At 37.4% G+C, this 22,726-nt stretch overlaps 1 protein-coding gene across 8 annotated transcripts; it reads left to right on the forward strand.

The window, feature by feature from the left end:
• Positions 1–1,518: 1,518 nt before the first annotated feature.
• On the forward strand, positions 1,519–15,855 carry LOC148842854 (Cyclophilin-like peptidyl-prolyl cis-trans isomerase family protein). 8 transcript variants are annotated; one of them, XM_088956507.1, is made up of 14 exons: positions 1,519–1,845; positions 2,724–2,851; positions 3,011–3,065; positions 4,998–5,086; positions 5,445–5,469; positions 7,689–7,727; positions 9,945–10,062; positions 10,179–10,339; positions 11,185–11,548; positions 12,438–12,556; positions 13,164–13,368; positions 13,451–14,242; positions 14,350–14,427; positions 15,200–15,855. In XM_088956507.1, the coding sequence occupies exons 2-14, from the start codon at positions 2,774–2,776 to the stop codon at positions 15,534–15,536; spliced, it is 2,460 nt and encodes an 819-aa protein (XP_088812633.1). In that variant the 5' UTR covers positions 1,519–1,845; positions 2,724–2,773; the 3' UTR covers positions 15,537–15,855. The 8 variants fall into 8 exon arrangements, with proteins under 8 accessions (XP_088812633.1, XP_088812635.1, XP_088812634.1 ...); XM_088956509.1 differs by having other exon boundaries at positions 12,441–12,556; XM_088956508.1 differs by having other exon boundaries at positions 1,825–1,964.
• The last annotated feature ends 6,871 nt before the right edge of the window (positions 15,856–22,726 follow it).

The following is a 22,726-nucleotide window of genomic DNA, read 5'->3' on the forward strand; positions in this document are numbered from 1 at the left end:
TAATTGCTCTATAGGAAATCCAAGTTCATTCACAACAGAACTCACATGTGATTGCTGCATGGTCTAGCCTATTGAAGAAGCAACAGCTGTAAGGGCAGATATGTCATCTCTTTTACATGGAACAATATTTTTTGAATACCCCCTATGCGTAGAGGCAATACAGGTGGAGGGAACTCATCACTACCTGATGGTCCTTCATACTTGAGTCATCATTTTAGGGAAGAAATATAATTAGTGTCGAGGATGAGCATCTCATTCAGTTTGAATCCAATATTAGCCAAGTCCTTAGCAGAGAAATCTAGGGTGGAAGTGGATTTGTCAGCATAGTAATGAACATATATTATTTTTTTAGTTAACTTGGTAGTTGATTCAAAGTAGCCTTTCCCAACCTTCGGTGTACATGCAATTCCCTTCGCCATAGAAAACAATGTATTCGATGTGCCTTAGCCATTGCTTCCCAACGACCTCTCTGATATTGTCATACCCACCATCGCCTCTCCTCTCGTGAATCCGTTGTTGTTATTGGTGTAACACCAAATCTTAACAATCTTATTCTAATCTACATGGATGAGTGCCAAAGTTTGATGGATACTATAAACATAGAGAGAGAAAGATGTGCACAAGGGAAGAGGCGGTTTGATCCTGTTGTGTAGGATTTAAGCCTTAGGTTTTGTTGGCAAGCACGACAATGGTTTGACCCAAATCATGCATTAGAGCCCATATACGTAACTTCTTTTAACCGTTAGATTTGACTTACATTATAAAGATAGAGCACAAATCCACAAACGACCCCTTGGCTTTTTACTTTTTCACAATTCCACGTGTGCACAGATACACTGCAAGCACCGAATTCGTGAGGTGCCTACTGCGCACCACCTTCCCGCTGAAATGTAAATTAGTGGGGACTCGTGAGATGCACGAGAAAATTGAAAAGGTTTTAATAATTTTATTTATTACTAATTAATTAAAAGTATTCAGAGTTATTGTTAACAATCAAAATTTATTGGGTGCCCTGGCCCCTTGTCATTCCTATATATAATTGTTAATTATTAATGAAATTAATAAAAATATTAGTCTTTGTAGTTATTTTTATTTATTTAAAGTCAACCAAAAATTTATTTAAAAATAATGAAATTAACAAATTATTACTACAAATGATTATAATTATTAAAATTAGTTCAACTTACTAATAAAACTAAATTTATTCATAATAAATTAACAATAATTATTTTTTTGTAAGTCAACATTAAATAAAAATACAATTATTAAAAATTTAAATATTATATAACAATAACTTTGAATACTTTTAATTAATTAACAGAAAATTTTGATTATTAATTTATCAAATAATTAATAATAAATAAAATTATTCAACCATTCAGATTGTCCCCGCTAGTTTTTTTTAATTGTGATGTGATGATGATTTTCCTTCGTTTTCTTTTTTTCAGGCATCGAGTTCGTAGAAACTTCCTGGCTCATTTCTCTTCCACAAACAGACCCTGCCTGGTCCACTTGGCTCGATCCATGACCCTAAGATGCTACTGGAGTTCCACGTCATCAAATCATTCCTAATTCACATTTCCACAGATTGACCCTCACAACCGGGACAATGCACTTATCCAAGACAGAGACATGTATTAACACACGCCCTCCGATAATAGTACTGCCTCCTTCCATCACTGAGGAAATTTTAGTGCGGTTCTGATTTGTTTCCCACGGTAGTAGGGGTATTTTCGTACTTGTATCCAGCTGAGAGGCTAAGGCTTAAGTGACATCTAGGTTTTCTTGCGTTTCTCTTCCGTCTTCAGATTTCTGTGGAGAAGCAACGCTAGCAGCATATCTCAGGTGGAACTAGGGTTTCTCAGATATTCCGTTATTTAATTTCTTTAATTAATTTCCCTGTCTCTCCCGTATATCTTATTCTCTTTTTTGATCAAAATCCCGTGTTCTTCACGATATTCTCTGTAATCTCTCAACTTCTCGTAATTTATCTGCATTGTTTCTTACGATTTTGAATGTAATCTGGTGATTGTTGGTTTCTGGGCTTTGTTTTGTTTTATTTCTTTTCTGGCGTGGTAGTTGATTTGTTAGCTTGCATGATGATATATGTTTCTTCACGGAGCTGGGAGGTCTAGAAAATCAGCTAGGGTTTAGGGTTTTGGTTTTATACCGATCTGTAGGCGTTGATTATACGATTTTGCATGTTGTACTTCCAGTCGAGGAAAGACTGTGTTTCCGTAGATGTGCCAAAGCGCATAACTTTTTGCGCTAATCCGTGTCTATCTATTTCGGTATAGTTTTTGAAGGAAGGTTCTAGATGCATGATCTAGAGTTGTTCTCTTTTGATTGATTTCATCATTGTTGTCTGAATTCTCTCCGAAGTAAAATGGAGAAAATTATGGGAGGTCTTATTTGATCGATGAATATGGACGTAGAATTCATTATTTTTGTTTGTTTTTTTTTTTCTTAATTTTTGGTTACATGCCTATTGGAAAGAGAACATTGACCTCTGATACTCGTCATTCTGTTAGTTAGGTTGCATTTTGGAATTTCCACCAATATTTATAATTTGTTCCCGTATAATATTGTTCCCGTATAATTTGTTCCCGTATAATATTGGTTATATGTAGCATGTACATTGATTTATTGAATTTTGCTTGCCTTTTATTTTTTATGGTATAGAGTAGGTTGCTTATTGAATGTTATTGCTGCTGTGTTGACAGATAATTTGTAGTGCTGGGACCTGATCCTGTAATTCTCGAAATTGGAGAAAATGACTAAAAGGAAGAACCCACTTGTCTTCCTGGATGTATCTATTGATGGAGATCCAGCTGAAAAAATGATATTTGAGGTTAGCTTCTTAATTTTGTCGTCTGGAAAAAAAATCTGGTATAGGTGTTGCTGCGCTATATTTTCTATGTTTTACCTGCCCCTCTTTCTTACTACCTTGGCAGGACAGCCAAATTAGAATTTCTGTATACGTTATCGATTAGATTTTTGGGTTTTGCAGCTCTTCCATGATGTTGTTCCGAGGACGGCTGAAAATTTTCGAGCACTCTGTACAGGTAATACATGATAACATTTAGACTTAATTTTGTATGTGTTTTTTGCATCCTTGATTACAGTGGAAGACATGGTAAATTAGATTTGATGGTTGCAATGACCTGTTAAGGTTTTGCAGACTTTTTATATTTTCTATAGATTATTACTATAATGTTAATGGCCCAATAGTGGATGTGGTCAATTGGCATTCCTCCAAAAGAGGAGGATTGGGATCAAACCAGTGGAACTGCAAGCTCTCTGTGGTATGGCCAGTGGGCCTCAGGGTAATATCATCATAATTAATGTTAGCAGCCATCCTTAAAATTATATTACCCATAAGTCCAAAAAACATTAATATATTTGATCATACCCTAATGTTGTTGTTAATATTATTATTCGGGTTTGATAACAGAGGCATTATTTATCCTAGAAAATTTCAAAGCAAGAAATACAATGGAGGAAAGGATGGACCCCAACCCCATTATTTGTAAAAAAAAGGATGGACCCCATTACAGTTCATACCCTTTTTATTTGTTTACTGTTTGTTTGAGGTATTAAAGATTGAAGTACAGTATTACAGACAGTTTTATTGTTAGGTTCTTTTTTATTGTTTCCCATATCATTTATTTATCATCCAACAACTCTCATGGATATCTCCACTCTTTTCTTGTCCTCATAATGAAGCAGCTAAAGATCCATTAATAAACCATGCTTACAAAATACTGCTGAGTGCATCTCCAAGGTGTTCAAATCTTGGAAACATCCTCTCTGTATGTGCAGGGGTAAGGCTGCATACATCTGTCTCTCCTCAGACCCCGCATTGGTGGGAGCCTTGTGCACTGGGCTGCCCTTTTTTCTATTGTTTGTATGTTACTATTTGGCAAGTAGAATTATGTGGATGTCCTTGGATAAAGAATTTATTGGTCCTTCGAACCTATGTTTAGAGAGGCAAAACCTTTCTGCCCTTTTGAACAGCTTGTTTGGATGATTTCTGACATTAGCTAATTCTCTAGCTGAGTTCCTAGGTAGGGAAGGAGCACTTTGTATGACCTTGTGTGTGTGTGGTTTCTATTAGTCACCCTTATCCTTCATTTTTTGGTAATTGTCACCCTTAGCAGGAAAAGGTTGTTATAATTGCTTGTTCTGGTAAAGTCTTTTAAAAAATGAACCACAAGAAGAAGAATGATTTGGGTTTGGCACTAAATTCCTGTCTATCCTGGATGGAAAGAGGAAAATACTTTTAAAATCTTCCAAATGGTTCCTGACTTCCATAGTTTCAGAAGTTCTCAATCCTCTTCTCAGCTTCAGTTTCCAAGATAAACCTCTATTTGTATGGAGGACCGGTTTGAGGTGGTTTTATTCTTGTTGTTACAGAAGACAAAAGTTCCAGGATAGATTTGACAAGAGGTAACTCCCTCCCATTACAGATGCTCCCTAAATTTCACTGTAGGCCGACCTTTGAGGAACACCTAGAATGGTACCTGTAGCTGGCCCTGAGTCCCAACCATTTTATATTAATACTGAATTTGCTCCTGATCAATGAACCCATAATGAGTTTTTTATTGATACTACATTTGTAGTGGTTGATTTCTTTTATTACTGAATTATAAATTATTAATTAGAAATTGCTTTTTTATTCATTAATACTGCTTTATTTTGGTAGTGCTTGGACTTTCAAAACATCATGTTTCACAGGTTGATGGTTCTGCTGGATTGTTATTGGGGGCTGGAAGGGTTTGTATAATTTTACGAAGTTCAAAACTCTTCATTAATCATTACTAGAAATTTGCTTTTTGGTGATAGTTTGATAGTTGGACAATCTTGGGCTGGTCTTGTAATATTGTTTTACTCATTGGCAGTGGATGAAGAAATTAGGGGAAAAATACAAAATTCTAATTTCTATCTATAAAAAAGATACAAAATTCTAATTTCTTTAAAAATTTATGCATTTGTAGGTGAAAAAGGAATTGGCTCTACAACTGGAAAGCATCTACATTACAAAGGATCTTTTTTCCATCGAATCATTAGAGGATTCATGGCTCAGGTATGTCCACAAATTGTTCTTTCTTACTCCTGTAATTTCTTTTGAAAGATTTGTTTGTCGTTCACTGCCTCCAAGCATTTTTATTCTATATTCTTTTTGATCGGTAAGGATTATTTTGTCTCGTTAGTATTAGTTAGAAGTGATGGCCTTTGTCCTTTAGCCAGTTACCATTGTTTATGCTGTAGGATACAGGGCTGATGGTCACGACTGCTTTTCTTGTGATGTAAATTTTTAAGGTTGTACTTACTGAGTTGTCCATCCTCATAAGTTTACTGAGCTTCATCCTACCCAAGCCAGTTTGTATGGACATTGGTCTTTTTGTTAGACATTGGGCTAATGACTGATTTTTGTTTTGCAGGGTGGTGATTTTTCCAGGGGAGATGGTATGTGTTGTATCTCCATTGCATCTTTTATTCACATGTATTCATGTTCCTGAAACCTTTGAAATGATTGGAATTAATGCTTAGGGCTCATTTGGTTGCTGAGAAATGGATGAGAAAAAGGGAATATTCCTGTTAGATTCCATTTTGCCTTTCTGGTGCTTGTTTTGTGGCGCAGAAGGAAAACAATGTGGTTTCTAATCCCAAAATGAGGGATGTGGCATCTTTCTAAAACAGTGTTACCATGGTGAGGAGATTAAGAAATTGAGGAGAATGCCCATGTGACCAATGTTTTTAACTGTTCATTAACCCAGTGAGTTCATCCGGTGACTTGATGACCTGGTCACAACTGCAGGTCCGTTCAACCAGCTGGATTACAAAAATCTGTTGACTTGGTCAATGACTTGTTGACCTAGATGACTGAACCATTGACCTGTTAATTGTAAATTTTGTTGTTTTGATGCCATGGGAAAACCTGTTAGCCTTGGTTGTTTAGGCAGTGACCAAGGTGAATACCCTTGTAGTGAATTTGATATGACATGGATACTTAATTATGCTATGCTGGCTGCTAGAATGGGTGACTGCCATGTATGCATTATTCAACATACAAATTGATGTGCAAAGATGGACCAAATTATATTATCCAGGGTAAGTTACAGACATCCACCATGTGCTTTGAGGGTCATGACATGACACTTAGCTCCCCAAACTTTTTGCGACAAAGACACCCCTCTACTTTTGGATTCCTGCATTTTGGCCATGATCATTTGATGCCTTACTAGGGTTAATGATCATTTGAATGGGCCTGGCCCAAAAGCCCAAACATGAAGAAGTGTAAACTGTAAAGTAAGGCATCAAATTGCCCATTTGTGGTAATGACAAATTATGAAAACACCCATTCTAGAGCACAATATCTTCTACAGACTGGGTCAATGTCTTTTCAAATAGTTTGGATGAAACTCTCACCAAAGATGTTGAAATACTTATGGGTAAATCAAAATATAAAGATCAGTCGCTTGTTCAAGGTGTTGAAGATGAGTTACTCATTCAGCAGTAATTCCACAGAGGGTGTTGCTACCAGCTTTGAAAGAAACTTGAGAGAAACATATAGGAGTTACGGTTTTAGAAAAACTAAGATAAAAGGGCAAAATGATCTTCAGAAGATATCATAAAGTAGTATGATGTTTTAGGAGTGTATTAACTCTCACATGACAGTCATAGCAGAAATTGGGAATATTCCATCTATTAACTGACTGAATGGTAGTGGCAGGTGCAAAGGGATGGAATCCAGAAGTAATTTTTGTTGCAAGCAAAACAATGTTCTCATTCAGCAGTAGTTCCGCAGAGGGTGTGAGTTGCTATCATTTTTGATTCCTAAGAAACTTGAGAGAAACACATAGGAGTTGATAAAAAAAAATAGAAACACATAGGAGTTAGGATTTTAGAAAAACTAATATAAAAGGGCAAAATGGTCTCAGAAAATATCATAAGGTAGTTTAGGGTTTTACAAACTCACACGTGACAGTCATATGCCAAATTGGGAATATTCCATGTAATTAATTGACAATGGTAGTGCCAGGTGCAAAGTGTTGGAATACTGAAGTAAAATTTGTTGCAGAACCAAGTTTTGGGGGAGAGGAGGTTAAATGTCACATCCCTGTAAATACAGGTTGGGTGTCTGTAATTTGGCCTATTATGAACCAAAATTTCTCAGCAATTAAATACTAGAAAGTTAATTTTTTCATATATTTGTTCTCTGCACGGGACCATTACTTGGTGTAATGGTAAAATCTTGGGCTGGCAAGTTTGAAAAAAAAACAAGGTTCTATTAGTCTGTCTACCCACCAAAGACCCCAATGGCTGGGACCAACATTGGGTGATGACCTTTTTATTGTTATCAGCAACAAAACATAGGATGACAAAAATGAGAATCAATTTTCTCTCTCATCCCATCCCTTCCCAGACCAATTTTAAAAAGGAAGTGGATTCTCAGTACGAGGCTACTTGTTCAATAACCGTGAAGGGATCATTACATTAAGGTTATCTTAACCTGTAGTTTATGCATCACATATATTCTTGGCTTTCTTCTTTGCATCCGGGATACTTTTTATTGAAGACAGTAAATGTGGTTTCTTTTTTTCATAAAAAAGGCAAAAACATTTTTTTTCCTTTAGTAATCATTTTCATAGGCTATCTTTTATTTATTTATTTATTTATTGCAGGTACTGGTGGAGAGAGCATATATGGGGGGAAGTTTGCAGGTGAGGAACTGAGGATTTATTGTTGGTGCTTTTGCATTTTATTATTTTCTATGACTGGATTACTGTTAGTAGATGAAACATGAATGGGCCTTTGCAAACAAAGCCTTTATTGCTGAAGCATGACTTTATATATGAAGTTGCAATAAAAAATGTCCATTTTGTGTAATACATTGCATTTGTGCATCTATGGATATCAAATTGACAATTTACAGGGTAACTGGGTAATCTCCGTTGTCCTGGGTGGGTTGGGCCTACAAGGCACTATATCTAATTTAGGCTCAGGTAGCTCAACCTGTCCGATTGTGTTCTCTTAGTTAACCTGAGATGGGATTTCCTAAAAGCAAAAACCCCGCAATCACTCTGAGAGCTCGATTGGAGCACCTCCCAAGAATAAGACATGCATGTATGGGAGATTTTCCGATGGGTGGCTGGATGCCATGCTCACATGTTTTTTTTTTTTGCGTTCAGGAGATCCATACTCATTTAACCTTCTGGGCAAAAACACATAAATAAATGTACAAAGAATAAATAAAGGAATTTTCATCTCCTATCCCAGAGAGCATGTTTTAAGTTTGTGTTCTGTTTCTTGCCCTGCCACCTATTTTTCCCATCTCTTCCAGTAGTCATTAGTTTCATGTTAGCTCAATTTGGTCAGGCTTGGAGTGAACTTGTTCTGCAAAGAAGCAAACCAATTGCCATCTCTATTTTATACATATGAAAGTAAGTTATGGTTGTTCCTGGCAATTTAAAGAGAATGACTTAGTACCAGGTTTAAGGAATTTCGGGTGGACCCCCACGGTGTAGCCCTACCAGTGGCTAGTTTTCCTGTAATGTCCTATATGTATGCATGTAATTTGCAGAAAAGAATTGAATATTTACCAGATATGCTCAACACCCATAAAGTTGTTAGGCCAATGCCAGCTTCCTAAAACCTGAGCTATGCAATTACATCTTTCATTATGATAGCACCACGGCAATAACTGAGCCCTATTCACTGATGTTTGGCCAATGAATCTGCCAAACAATTTTCTGGTCTTGGAACCCAGTTGAAATAGCAACAGATTCTATTTTTAAATAACTTGTTTCCCTCAAAAATATGCTGGTAAGGCCATGAACCTTGCATATTGTTTATGGGCCTGTGCACCACAACTGGGGAGGCCCTTTCATTATAATGTTCTTGAAATCCAAATGTTTACCCAGTCTCAGGCCTTGTAGAATTTCAGCTCTTTCTATCAAAAAAAAATTTTCAGCTCTTGTTGAATCTCCCACTCCATTGGGCCCTGATAAGATGAATAATATAGCTCCTTAGTTGTGTCTATAGAATAATTTGCATTTTAGTTATCTCTAAAGATTCATCCAGTACCAGAATCACCATGATTGCCCATACTTCACACCAATTGACTTGATATGTATATTTTGTATCATGTGTATGTATTTGCATGTGCACTATGTGGAGATTAAACATGAATTCCGTCAATGCAAGTGTCATCTGCTAGTAATATTAGTATAGTGCAAATATCTGGTATCAGCATCTATAATTTGTATTTTCTAGATTTCTAGGTAATCATGTTAAAATATGCAAGTATACTATTTTTTTATTTACATTTTGTTCAGTGGTGTATGAAATAAGTCCATCTATTATGGTTTAGTTGAATGTCAATGCATGTGTTTGTTTGTTTTACACAACTAAAGAATATGCTCACTTGTTGGATATCCAGAGTGGAGTCTGTTTACAAGTGCCAACATGTGTTCCGTGAAGGTACTGTGTCAGTATATTGCTTCATGTTATGTTAGGTTTAAGTATTGGTTGTTTGTTTAATTATTATGAAATTTACAAGGGAACAATTGAAAACTTGTTGGGTACAGAGGGGATTGTCCGTATTAGTGCCAGGATCTTTTTGGTAAAGGTACTCTCTTGATATATTGGTTCATGTTATGCTACACAATCCATTTGTTTTCTGTTAAGGGGAAGGTGCTACCTGTTTGTCTGTTCCCTGTATTCTGTATAATCTTGCATGCCCATTGGCTATACTGGTGCAAATAATTTCTTTATGTGCAATATGCATGCTTACATGATAGGAGGAATACATTTTCCTTAGTTTTGAGTATTTCATGTATCATGTTGTCTAAGTCTGACCTATTACTTCTGAAGTCCAAATGGTTCATCTTTCCTGGTTTAGATCCATTAATAACCATTGAATCTCTGAATTGTTCCAGATGAATCCTTCAAGCTTAATCATGATGGACCTGGCCTTCTATCCATGGCGAATGCCGGTTCCAACACCAATGGTTCTCAATTCTTCATTACCTTCAAGGCTACACCACACCTTGATGGGTTTGTTTCGTTTCTATTTCTTATTGATAAACTGTGCATATTTACTTTTTTTGTTGTTTCATGGGCACAATTAAAACATATTTATGATTTGATCATCTGATGCTTATTTTCAACAGGAAGCACGTTGTTTTTGGAAAGATTTTGCAAGGAAAGGAAACATTGAAGAAGATTGAACGTGTGGGTACTGAAAAGGGAAAACCTGCTGCTCCAGTTAAAATCATTAATTGTGGTGAACTCCACGAGGGAAAATATCATGGAACAGCTATGATGGAGAATGGTACTATTTCTATTCTTACAAGATAAAAACGTGCATACAAAAAAGAATCTGGGTAAAATACTAAGCTGAATATTGGTAATACAATTTTGCATATGTAATGTCTATTTGATAAACTAAAATACTAAGCTGAATATTGGTAATACAATTTTGCATATGTAATCTCTATTTGATAAACTTTTGAATGACAGTTTTTTGTTTTTGTTGTTTTTTTCACTATATTTTTGGGGTTTGGGGACTTGTGAGATTTGGACAAAATGGGGAGAGGGACCGTTAAGAGTATCAGCTTGTCGTTACCAAATGGAAAAGACTTGCCAAACACAGCCTTAGATTTGTATTATGTGTCCCGATTATAATTGGGATTCTCACACTTGTTTTTTTTTCTCTCACCATAAATTCCTGTTTTTCTCGTGATGTATTTGTATGATGCTTAAATATGCCAATTTAACAAATAAGTAGGTTTATTGTCAAATTACAGGTTAAAAGTATAGCTCTCAATCATAATTGAATCATGAATCATAATTGGTTTTTATCAGGTCGGACCCAATATTCCTGTTTATGGACCCTTTAGGGGTTTGGTTTGGAACTAGTTCTGCACATTTGCTTGTCAGGTTGGGATCAGGTTTACCATGACACAAACCAGTCTTGATCCAATGACAATATCATTTTTGTGTGTGTTGAATACATGCCTTTCAGTATACTGCATTCCCCTCACATCTTCTTAGTGTATCGAAATCTCCTCACGTTCTCAGTGTATTGAATACGTGTATGTTTGTTTAGCATATCATCTTTTCTGTTTGCCAGTTTTGAAAAAAATTTTGTTGTTTGATGGTTTGATCAATTTGCAGATAAAAAGAGAACAAGTAAATCCAAAGGAGGGAAGGATGCTTCCGATGCTGATAGTCCTGAAGTAAGACGGAGGGGGAAAGACAAGAAATCAAGAGAGAGAAAGAGGAAAAAGAGAAGAAGATATTATTCATCTGAATCGGATACTTCATTAGATACTGAAAGTGAAACATCTGAATCTGATAGTGACTCGGATTCATATTCATCATCATCATCTGATATTAGCTCTTCAAGTGATGACAGACGTAGGAAAAGAAAGAGGTCATCTAAGAGAGACAAGTATAGACATGGGAGAAGAAGAAGAGATAAACGGCGTGAAAAACGGCGGAGAAGGCGTGACAAGAGACCAAGGCGCAGATCAAAAAGGTTGCTATAGTGTGATCACTAAATTAATTTATCAGTGTTTTGGCTATCTTCTGTTATTACCCATCTTTCATTCAACAAAATTTCAATTACTTCTTAGTATAATTCTAGAGGATAACAATGACTTGATATTGTTGCATCTTATTCTTGGTCCGCCTTCATTTTTTTTTGAGAATTATTGCTCCGCGTTCATATTTCTATCAGGATGTCTTGTGGAAAAAGCAATGTGAGCATATCATCTTTTTTTGTCATGTTTAGTATCTGTTTAATATCATGAAAGGGAAAAGACAGAAATGATTTTATTTATTCTATCTGGTTTTTGTATATAGGAACTGTGACTAAGCCCTGTAGTGGAATATTTAGTCCAACTGATTAAAAGTGCACTTTTCCCTTCAAAAGCGAGAAAATCTTGGTTCTCTTGTTGATTTTGTTGGCATATTTGACAAATATGTCATTGAGTTTTCTGATAGTTCTTGTTCAAATTTACTTTTATCCCTCCCCAGACCCTGCATTGGAGGGAGCCTCATGCACTGGGCTGCTCATGTATTTTCAGACATGTATACCATGTTCCTTTTGCTTAGAGTTTTGCTTCAGTGAGTGTTCCCTTCTACATTGCTTATAAAGAGAGTGTTCCTTCCACCTGAGCTCTGTTTAATGTGTAAGTTTGCCAGCTCAATAAGGTGGTATTGTTGGAGTTTCTTATAAATGGAACTAAGTTGCTGTCAAGTTTTTCTCTATCTGTACCCTGAATAAGAGAGCAAAATTACTCTGAATCTTATGGAGCTCTGAGGTTTTATTTTTCTTTTTAGCATTCTGTTTTGCACAAAATCACTATTAGGTTATAAGTATCTTTTATTTATATAATGCTGAATTTTGTTTCTTGTTTTCCTAGAAGGATGTCAGATAGTTCCAGTGACACTGAGGGCAGTACTAGTGAAAGCAGCTCGGAGATTGATGGGCCTGATGCTTCCAGGCAAGCACGGAAATCGAAAAGCACTTCTCAGATGCCTGGTAGACTTGAACTCTTGTTTTTTAGCTCACTTTTTTTATATTTTTATAAACTATATATTTTGAGTGCTTTGCTTCTGTCTTGTTGTCTTATGGTCAGTGCTTTCTGTGAACATCCTTCACATTTTCTGGAAGTCCTACTACTGTGATATCATGTCTTTCTATTTGTATGTTTTAGGGTCACAGACAGTTGTATGTTTTGCAGGGTTTACCTGTTGCTCCCTGAAATTTATTAACTATCTTTCTTTCTCTTTTTTCCTGATTCATCATGCAACATTGTTATCCCTCTAATTGTTGGAGGAAATCCTATAATCATTTTGTTTTGAGCCTAAGCTTCCCCCATGGTTATGCATCTTGTGGTCAAATGAAGTCTTGTGCCTGTCTTTTTGTTGAGCTTCATCTTTCAATGTGGTATCCCTCCTGTTGCCTATATAATCTCACAACCATTGTTTTTCCAGCTTCAGCTTCTGTGCTGGTTTTTTAGTGATTTTGTAGTTTCCAATTTGTCCTAATTTGTACTTGTCTAGAGAGTTTCTGCATATAATACTACAATGCCATATAATTTGATTATGTATCCAATAGCATCACTTCTTGTATAACTTTGCTGCAGCTACAAATCAATCTCCTTTAACCAAGGAGGAGGGTGCTGTTGCTCGCCAGAAGAAATTTGAAGCAACCGATATGGTTGAACATGAAGATGAATCCCCAAGGGAAAATGGGGAGCTGCAGAGCAATGGAATTCAGGAAACAGCTAGAACTGACAGAAGTGCAGATAGACAGCCTGATGTAGTGGATGATCGGCCAAGCAAATCTAGGTTTTCCAATTCTTATTGCTTAGTTATTTATGCTTGTCAACTTTTAAGATCTGGCATTTTACTAAAGTTTGATGATGAACAGGAGCCGGAGCATGAGCCCAAAAAGGACCATGAGTAAGAGTATGAGTATTAGTCCTAGGAGAAGCTTGAGCAAGAGTCCAAGTGTGAGCCCCAAGAGAAGCATGACCAGGAGTCCAACACCAAGTGCTGATGGAAGTCCCAAACGGGCATCGCCTCGAAGCAGGAGTATTAGCAGAAGTCCAGATAGAAGAAGCGTTAGTAGTGGGAGTCCTGCTAGAAGAAGTATCAGCAGAAGTCCTGTGAGGAGCAAACTGGAGAGAAGCATAAGTAGGAGTCCAATAAGAGTTCGACAGCAAAGAAGTGTTAGCAGAGGCTCAATGAAGTCTCTTTCACAAAGAAGCCCTAGCCAGACGCCTCCAAGAGCTCCCGCTCAAAGGACAATAAGCAGAAGCCCTGTTAGATCTGCACGGAGGAGTGTAAGTAGAAGCCCTGTTAGGTCTGTACGGAGGAGTGTAAGTAGAAGTCCTGTGAGGTCCCCACGAAGAAGCTTGAGTAGGAGCCCAGTTAGGGCATCAAGAAGAAGCTTGAGTAGAAGCCCAGTGAGAGGTCCCTCTCGAAGAAGCATTAGTAGAAGTCCAGTAAAAGCGCCTAGCAGGAATAATCGCCGCAGCTATTCAAGGAGTCCTGTGAGCCCTGGGCGCCGCAGGAGCTTGTCAAGAAGTGTTTCACCTGATGAATCTCCCAAGCGTATACGGAGGGGACGGGGTTTCAGCCAGAGATATTCTTATGCACGGCGATATCGGACACCATCTCCAGATAGGTCTCCTGTTAGGTCTCGCTATAGTCGTGACCGGTAAAGAGCATTCTGAAGAGTGTTGAATTCTGTCTTGTACAATTATGTTATTGGATTGGTTTTATTTAACTGCTAACGATATTGAATGTACGTGTCCTTGTGACCAGATATTCAAGCTATAGGGGCTACTCTGATCGATCACCTAGGCGTTATAGAAGTCCTCCAAGAGGCCGAACTCCTCCAAGGTTTGACATCTTCTGCATAATTCTTATTCTTCATAACTGCAGATTGTGTTATTTTTATTAATAAAAGCAGCTACTAGTTCGGCATTTTTTTTTACGAGTAGATACTTATATCTATATTGGTACACCGCAATCATCGTCGTCATCATTTTAGCCTTATATCAAGGCTCAACCATGTGGGTTCAGCTACATGAACTTCTGATGTTGGTGCAAGTCAATATTGAGCTTATTGTAATATAAGACCACACGTATTTATATCTTATGCTGTAAGCTCAGAAACCTGAACTCAAGATGAATCGTCTTATTATCGGGCACGGTTTCTAGAATGGACAATGCATGTTTTCTGTGCAGAAGATGTACTTGCAATGGGCCACAGGAATGAACGAATTTATAGATATCTAAGCCTGATCAAGAGATGTGATATTTCTGGTGAAGGTTGTACCTGAAAAGTTCATGATCAGCTCCATATTTTGTCTAGATCTGTGGTGTCCTGAGATGTTCTATTGCTTAATTGCATTGTATCAAATGAAAATGGTTATATTCTATTTTGTTCTGATTATGTCTCAACTACTACTTTTACTGAAAACTGTTTAGGCACATTTGTTTGTACCGTGTGTTGATTCCCATCTTTTCATAGTTTGATTGTGCTTGTGTTGATAAGAAAAACTGCATTGGAACCTTAGCAGTCTTTAATTTCAATTTGACATGCTATAATGCTAGACGGTAATGATCTTGCCACTAAAATGGATTGTCCATTTTGAAAACCTATTTACAGATACAGGAGCAGAAGAAGCAGGACACGTAGCCGTAGTGTGTCTCGCAGTCCGATTCGCTATCGGGGGAGAGGCCGTTATAGTCGCAGTCCAGTGCGTAGCAAATCTCCTGTTGAAAAATCTAGGTCCCGTGGGTCCTCAAGAGCTGAGAAACGAAGATCACCTTCTAGGAGCAGGAGCAGGAGTAGGAACCCGGCCTTGTCAAGGAGTCCAGATTCCTCACCCTCACCTACCAGGCATGCAAGCAAGGATGGATCCAGATCATCTTCTGGTAGCCCCGATGGAAAGAAGGGCCTGGTTTCTTACGGAGATGGTTCTCCCGATTCAGGGCAGAGGTAGAGCTATGTGCAGAGTTGGAAATTAAAGGCTTATGTGTTCAGTGGAGAGTGGATGGTTTCTCCCTCTTACCTTGCCGCAGAGAAGCGCTACAAGGCTATTTCGCTACTTATCGGCTTTAGCATGATTAGTGGTTACGGTTGATATAGTTTAGGATGATAACTTTGACGTTGATATTAAATTGTTGTAATTGAGAGTGTTAATGGATAATGGATTCCGGCCTTCCATGTTTGATTTTCTGGACAGGCTTAGACTTTGTGATATGGAAGACCTATTTTAACGTAGTTTTTATGGTAGATCGGATTCTTGGAGATTGTTCAAATTATTATCTTCTTTGAGGACTGATTTAGACCTTCCACTTTATATTGCCCCTCCGGCCTCCGGAACCGGTATAAATCTCCTTTGTAGTTACTAACTAGTAACCAATAGGTTCAGGGTACTTACATAACAGTGTTTCGGAAAGTAAAGGATGGCTTCAAGAGACCTATCGAGATGTCAATAACCTGGATGCTTTTAATAGTACGCTGGCTGAGCTCTAGCTTGTTGAATTTGCTGTTAATGGCAGTGTTTTATCTCTGTTTAGGTCTGTCTTAGTTTGAGTGTTCTTGTTGTCTTACTAGATTATTCCCTTTTTTCCACTGAGAAAGCCCATCAGTGTCATTTTTTGGCTCTTTTATTCCATTTTTTAAAAAATTTTTTAAAATCGATTCGGGATTTTTTAAACCAATGATTAAAAAATGAATAACCAAAAAGAGTACAGTAATGGGTAAATAGAGAGAAAACATTAAAAGCAATAAATGGAGTGGGTGGAGTTGCCAAGGATCTTCTAAAATGGTGACATTGTAAGAGATTAAAAGGATTTCCTTTGGAGTTGAAAGAGTTTCTCTAATAGTAGAAACATAATTTTATAGGTAAAATTATTTCATCGGTAGGTCTATTTGTCGACTATCTAGGTTTGCATCTCTCTCTTAAATTAGGGGTGGATTCGAGCCAAGATGAGTTGAATATGTAATTATTCGAGCATGAGTTGAATATGTAATTATTCGAGCTTGCTCACCAATAAAGTATGGTGTTAGAGCTCAGTTTGGCTTGAGTCAAAAGCTTATAAGCTCAAATTTAACTGTGAGCCAAATATTTTAAAAAAATAAAAATTATTTTTATTTGGCATGCAAATAATTAAGAATTATAAAAAGTAATAATTATTATATATAAAAATAAAAGATATTATTTATAACATTTTTATTTTTTATTTCTATTATTCTCTATATGTATAAGCTTGACTAAGCTAGTGAGCCTCATGAGCCGAGATTTATTGGGCTCGAGCTCGGCTTGATTAGCAAACATGCTTATATATTGGGCTTAAGCTCAGCTTGAAGCTCGGTTTAGATCAAGCTGAATCAAGTTTTTAATGAACCGAGCTCAAATAACTTGTGAAAAACTTGGCTTGTAGTCGCCCCTAACTAGAACGACCTAATCTTCTATGTTGTAAATGTTCTATAGTTTGTCTTGGTTTACGAGAACTAGTTATGTGCCCTTTGCTAATAATATTATTATGGAATATTAGACATATTTAATAGTGCTTTCTTTTTCTAATTCTTCTTCCACTTGATTTCTTTTTCTTTTGTTTCTTGTTTAGAAGGGCAAAATAGGATTTACAAATTTTTAAATGAATTCTTTCATTGATGTAGGGTATGTTTAAGTCTAGTGGCATCTGCTCACAAGGTATAATTAAGTATATTAGAAAAACTTAGGGTATGTTTAAGTCTTTTACCTTTTAATTTATTAGTTTTGTCCTAGATGATGAATATACCATATCACAATTGTTTGGATAAGGGCTGAGCTGGCTCTGGGTGCCACGTGGCCACCCAGTCACCTTGGCCATGTCAGCGCCGCGCTACCATCTTCGTGGCATACATCGACTCCACGGCCACGACAGCGATATGCTACTTCCATGGTCCCCACCTTATCCTCCCAACCACGTCAACTCCACGTTATGTGGATAATCACAACTAAGAGTAGGAGAGCGGAAGGGGACAACCCCGTTGGGGATTAGGACTCATCCCGAAGACCTTAGCGGTTAACCTCATCCTAGCAACTCTGAAAGTTGGGCACCCAGTCACCTTGGCCACGTTAGCGCCGCGCTACCATCTTCGTGGCATACACCGACTCCACGGCCACGACAACGATATGCTACTTCCGTGGTCCCCACCTTATCCTCCCAACCACGTCAACTCCATGTTATGTGGATAATCACAACTAAGAGTAGGAGAGCGGAAGGGGACAACCCCGTTGGGGATTAGGACTCATCTCGAAGACCTTAGCGGTTAACCTCATCCTAGCAACCCTGAAAGCCTAATCCGATCAGGACACGAGCCCTCGGCTATAAAAAGGTACTCCCAACTCGATGTTAAGGATCCCAACTTCTAGCTCTTACACCGTTATACTGCTCAAACCAGCATTGTTCTCCAACTACTCGGCCCGACTGCCTACTGCACTCTACTGAGTTGAGCGTCGGAGTATCTACCCGGGGATAATTCCTCGGGCCTTTGACAGTTTCTTGTTCACAGATCTCATTGCACGGCTTCATCCTTCTACCTCAGCTCTGCCCTGTTGGCAAGGATTATCTGATAGTGACCTTGGTTCTTGCACTACCCAGGATCGAGCAACATCAACAATGAAACCACATGTTCAAATGTTTGTGTGATGATTCAATGTGTAATTCATCTTGGCACGTCACTAATGAAACACTAAGCTATTTGTTTTTTTCTTTTCGAAGCAACAAAGTACAATTAATTGGGTTGGATTCATGCCCATGTATATGATTGTGACTTAAGAGACATGTAGATTTATGTGTAGGGATGGCAATTTTCTGCCTCCTCATCGTGTACTTGGCTTCCCCAACCCCATTGGGTTAGGAGATTGCCTTGCGAGGGAGGAACAGGGTAAGGGCGATGATTAATAGTGATACCTGCTTGGGGCGATGATTAATATATATATATATATATATATATATATATATATTTATTTATTTATTGAATATATTATATAGGTACATATATAATATTATTATATTATGTATATCAAAAGATATTTAAAATATTCTTATATTTAAAAAACTTTCTATTATTTTAAGTAAACTTGTTTTCAAAAATAATTTTAATTGAATATTTTGATGATTTGGGTCTCTGATGGGGAATTTGTCTTTGTTGTAGATCAGGGATGGAGGGTCATTTTTATCCCTGACGATGATCGGGGCTGGGGATGGGGCTTTGTTTCAAAGTTGGAATCGGGGACAAGGATATGGTCCTTGCCCTAAACTCGCCCCATTGCAATTCCTATTTACTTGGTGTCACATATTGGTTTATGGTTAATGAGAATTAGAATTAAAGTGGCATCTCAATGGTTTCTTAAGAGTGCTCTTGTGATTGCTAGGTACGTAATAAATTGGCCTTTGAGCATAAGATTTTGGGTTTGTTACATTTATGGTTAGAATATGATTCGGAATTAGTACCTCTTAGAATCAAATTGAAATGGTCTCTTTCCCCTATCTCATTGGTTCAGATGGGAATTGAGCTCGGAATTAGATGGAATAAAAATTTCATTCCTAAGAGGGAGAGGGTATATCATTCCGTTAGGAATGGAAGTTAGATTCCAATTCCGTTCGACCAAACTTTTTTCTTATCAAGCCTAGAAATTGGCTAGGCCGAATTTTCACACATAGCCTCGACTCCTTTGGGTAGCTATTTCCTCCTCTCGTAGTAACCATTATCTCTCCACTCCTTTGGTAGTAGTTCTCCTTTTCTCCCCTCACTTCTAAGGTAGATTCTACTACTAGTTTTTCCCCTACTAGAAGCTAATTCCTAAAATGACCCTAATATGGCATGTGCTTCCTCCTCACATTCAATACTTGAAGATCCTCCAAACTTCTTGGAAAGTTCCACCATAAATATATATGGAGTCCATGAAGAGGTATCCCTTGGAAAATGCCTCTATAATGTTATTGGATGAAAACCCTCGTTTACCAAGTCTACATCAGTGAACCATCGTGGAGTCAGAAACATACTCACTCAAGCTTGGGACAAAAAAGGTGGTGTTACAATTAGCGACCCTTTGGAAGATAAGTTCCTCTTAACCATCAATCTTTGGTAAGATATGAAAGATTTTGTGGAATAAAGTCTATGGTCCTTTTATGAATAACCTTATAACATTTCAAGATGCGGCTCTGAAGGTAACATTCAAGATGCTCAACTAACTCATGGCGATTTTTGGGTACAAATCCATTGGTTTTGCTTCATGGACTCATAGAAAGCATGGCCTGAAGAATAGGAAGCTTGGTAGGAGAAGTTAAAATTATTTTCACCCCTCTACTAGGCAAATGGCTTTACTATTTATGGGTTAGGGTCTACATAGATCTCCTACATCTTTATCCACTTAGGAAAGGAAAGACAAGGAGGACCTATGGCTAGACTTCCACAATGAGAAGCTTCCTACTTTGTGCTACAAATGTGGTCACATAAAAGCAGAATGGAAAGCATTGTCCTAGGAGTTTCAAAGATGAAGACAATGATCTTGATCTTGAGCTCGATATAAACTCAAAGCCTCACTCCTATAGTGATAAAAGGAAGTATGTCAATGGAGCCTATGAACCACAAATTCATGTCAAATGCCACAACAAGAATGGGAATTATGTAAGAACAACTTAAGACAAAACTCTTTATAGAGAAACCAAGTAACCCAAGGGTTGGCACCCAAAATCAATATGGAATCATGTGCATCTCCTATATCACATCCCATGGTGACACTTGGCACATGCTCACACAAACCTTAGCAACCACACCTCCAAAGAGGTATGACGTATTAACAAAAAGGTTATTCTAAGACAATCGTAGGATAGAATGTCAACTTGAATCTCAATAGTCCTTAGCACTCCTGAGGTTACAAACTACAATTCCATCATGGCTAGAGCTCACATGATTGCAAATAAGACAATTTACATCTTGTCTTGTTTATTTACTAAAACAACCCTATCTCTTTACACCACAGACCTCACTAGTTATCGCCTGATCCTTATTTTCCTCATGGAGCTTAAGATACCTTCTCATAGGATTACTAGGAATTTAAACCTTTTTGGTTTGATTCAACACTTTATAGTAGAGGCTCTAAACCTAGTTAGTAGCCTTTTAATTGTATGGCAACAAGGAGTTGTTTAGAAATCTTATTGGCCTGAGAGGCTCATTGACACTATCATCACCTTTCATCATCTTAATGATACATGGCATTGTACCATTACATAGAGGCCTAGTTCTCCACTACAAATGTTTGGTTTGGGAGGAAATAAAAAACATTCCCCCTTAGTCAATCACCTTGGATTATTAGGAACAACTTCAATAATATATATTCTTGGAAAGAGAAAAACAGGGGATACACAAAGATCACTAGAAATATGAGGGAACTAATAAGCCTAATTGATGATTGTGCTCTAATTGACCTAGGCTGGAATGACACCCCTTATAGCTGGTCAAATAATAGCCTTTCTTTAAACATAAAAGAAAGGTTAGACCATTTCTTTGCCAACATTCTGTAGTGATTCAAATATGAGGATATTGCGGGTTTTAACAATGTGGCCTTTGGTTCGGATCATAGTCCGATGATTTTACTCACCAATCTGCATTAGTGGGCTGGAAAAAGACCTTTTTGTTTTGAGACAGTGTGGACTTCACCCCCTGACTAGGAAAACATGATCTCAGAAGCCAGGTCTATTTTCTCCCGAAGGTTCATCACTATAGAATATAGATCAAAAGGTATCCAAAAAGTTAAGAGTTTGCCAAAGGAAGCTTAAGGATTGGAATAAATCCTTATTTGGTCAAGTTAAAGGCCGAATTAGATGGATCGAATAGTCACTTTTGAAAACATAGAAACAATCACTCTCTCTACAAATCAAGAATCACTTGGCTATAAGATGGAGGCCTAAAGACCAGTTTCTTCCACCAGCTAGTGCTCAATAGACGTCACTAGAATAGAATTCTTACACTTAAGAGCTAGAATGGGGAGTGGTTAGCCTTAGAGTTCGAGATTGAATCCACTTGGATTAACCACATTCAATAGTTTTTCCCTACAAGCTCTCCTGATATGGACCAAAAATTATCTCCGGCACAATTCCTCAAATTTTAGTAGAGATAAGCTCAAAGATTTTGTAGCATCTCTCTAGATGAGATTAAATTTGTTACTAACTCTACTGGTGCACTAACAGCACCAGTTCCAGACGGATTTCAAGCCTTGCTTTATCAGAAATTTTCATACTTAGTGTGAGATGACATCACTTAGATATATGGTTCAAGATGCATTAGCAATGGTCTTAATAGTACAAACAATGTCCTAATCCCTAAGGTGAAGAAGCCATCTAACATCATAGGTTATAGAGCCATCAACCTCACTAATGTTTGTCATCACACTTTATCAAAATGCCTTCTGAATCGCCTAAAGCCTATTATCTCTAGTATCTTTATTTAGAACCAATGTGCCTTTGTTGAAAATATATATATCTTGGACAATGTTATTACAACATTTAAGGATTTTCGTTATCTTAATACAGAAAAGAAAGGATGTTCATATTATATGGTTGTTAAGCTTGATTTGGACAAAGCCTTTGATAGGCTTGAGTAGCCCTTCCTCATGTCAGTCATTGAGCAACTAGGATTTGCTCAAGAATTGCAAGATATGATCTACTAATGTATTTTCATAGCTATTTTTTTTTTCAATGCTTAACAAATCTTGTGGAGAGAACATTCACCCCACTTATGGGATCCAACAGGGGATCCCTCTTTCCCCTGCTCTTTTATGATTGTAGTACATGCACTTTCTTGCTTTGTTAATAAGGTGATATCTAAAGGATCTCTCTAGGGAATCTAACTTAGCAAAAGCGACCCAACCCTATGTTACTTATTATATGCTGGTGATTATGTCTTCTTGTCAAAGGCTGATGTTGAAAACTACCTAACCTTGAGAAATCTTCTTGATGAGTATTGGAATAGTTCAAGCCAATTGATAAACTAGAACAAAGTAGAGATAATGTTCTCAAAAAATATCCCAGGCGGTTCCATAAGATTCTCTCTAGAAACTTGTGTATCAAGGAAGTTTAGTCCTGGGGAACCTACCTTGGGCTTTCCATCAATCATGGAAAAGCAAAAAAAAAA

Source organism: Nelumbo lutea, chromosome 8, assembly GCF_056320005.1.
Source record: "Nelumbo lutea isolate HS-2025 chromosome 8, American lotus-T2T, whole genome shotgun sequence".
NCBI classification, from domain to species: Eukaryota; Viridiplantae; Streptophyta; class Magnoliopsida; order Proteales; family Nelumbonaceae; genus Nelumbo; species Nelumbo lutea.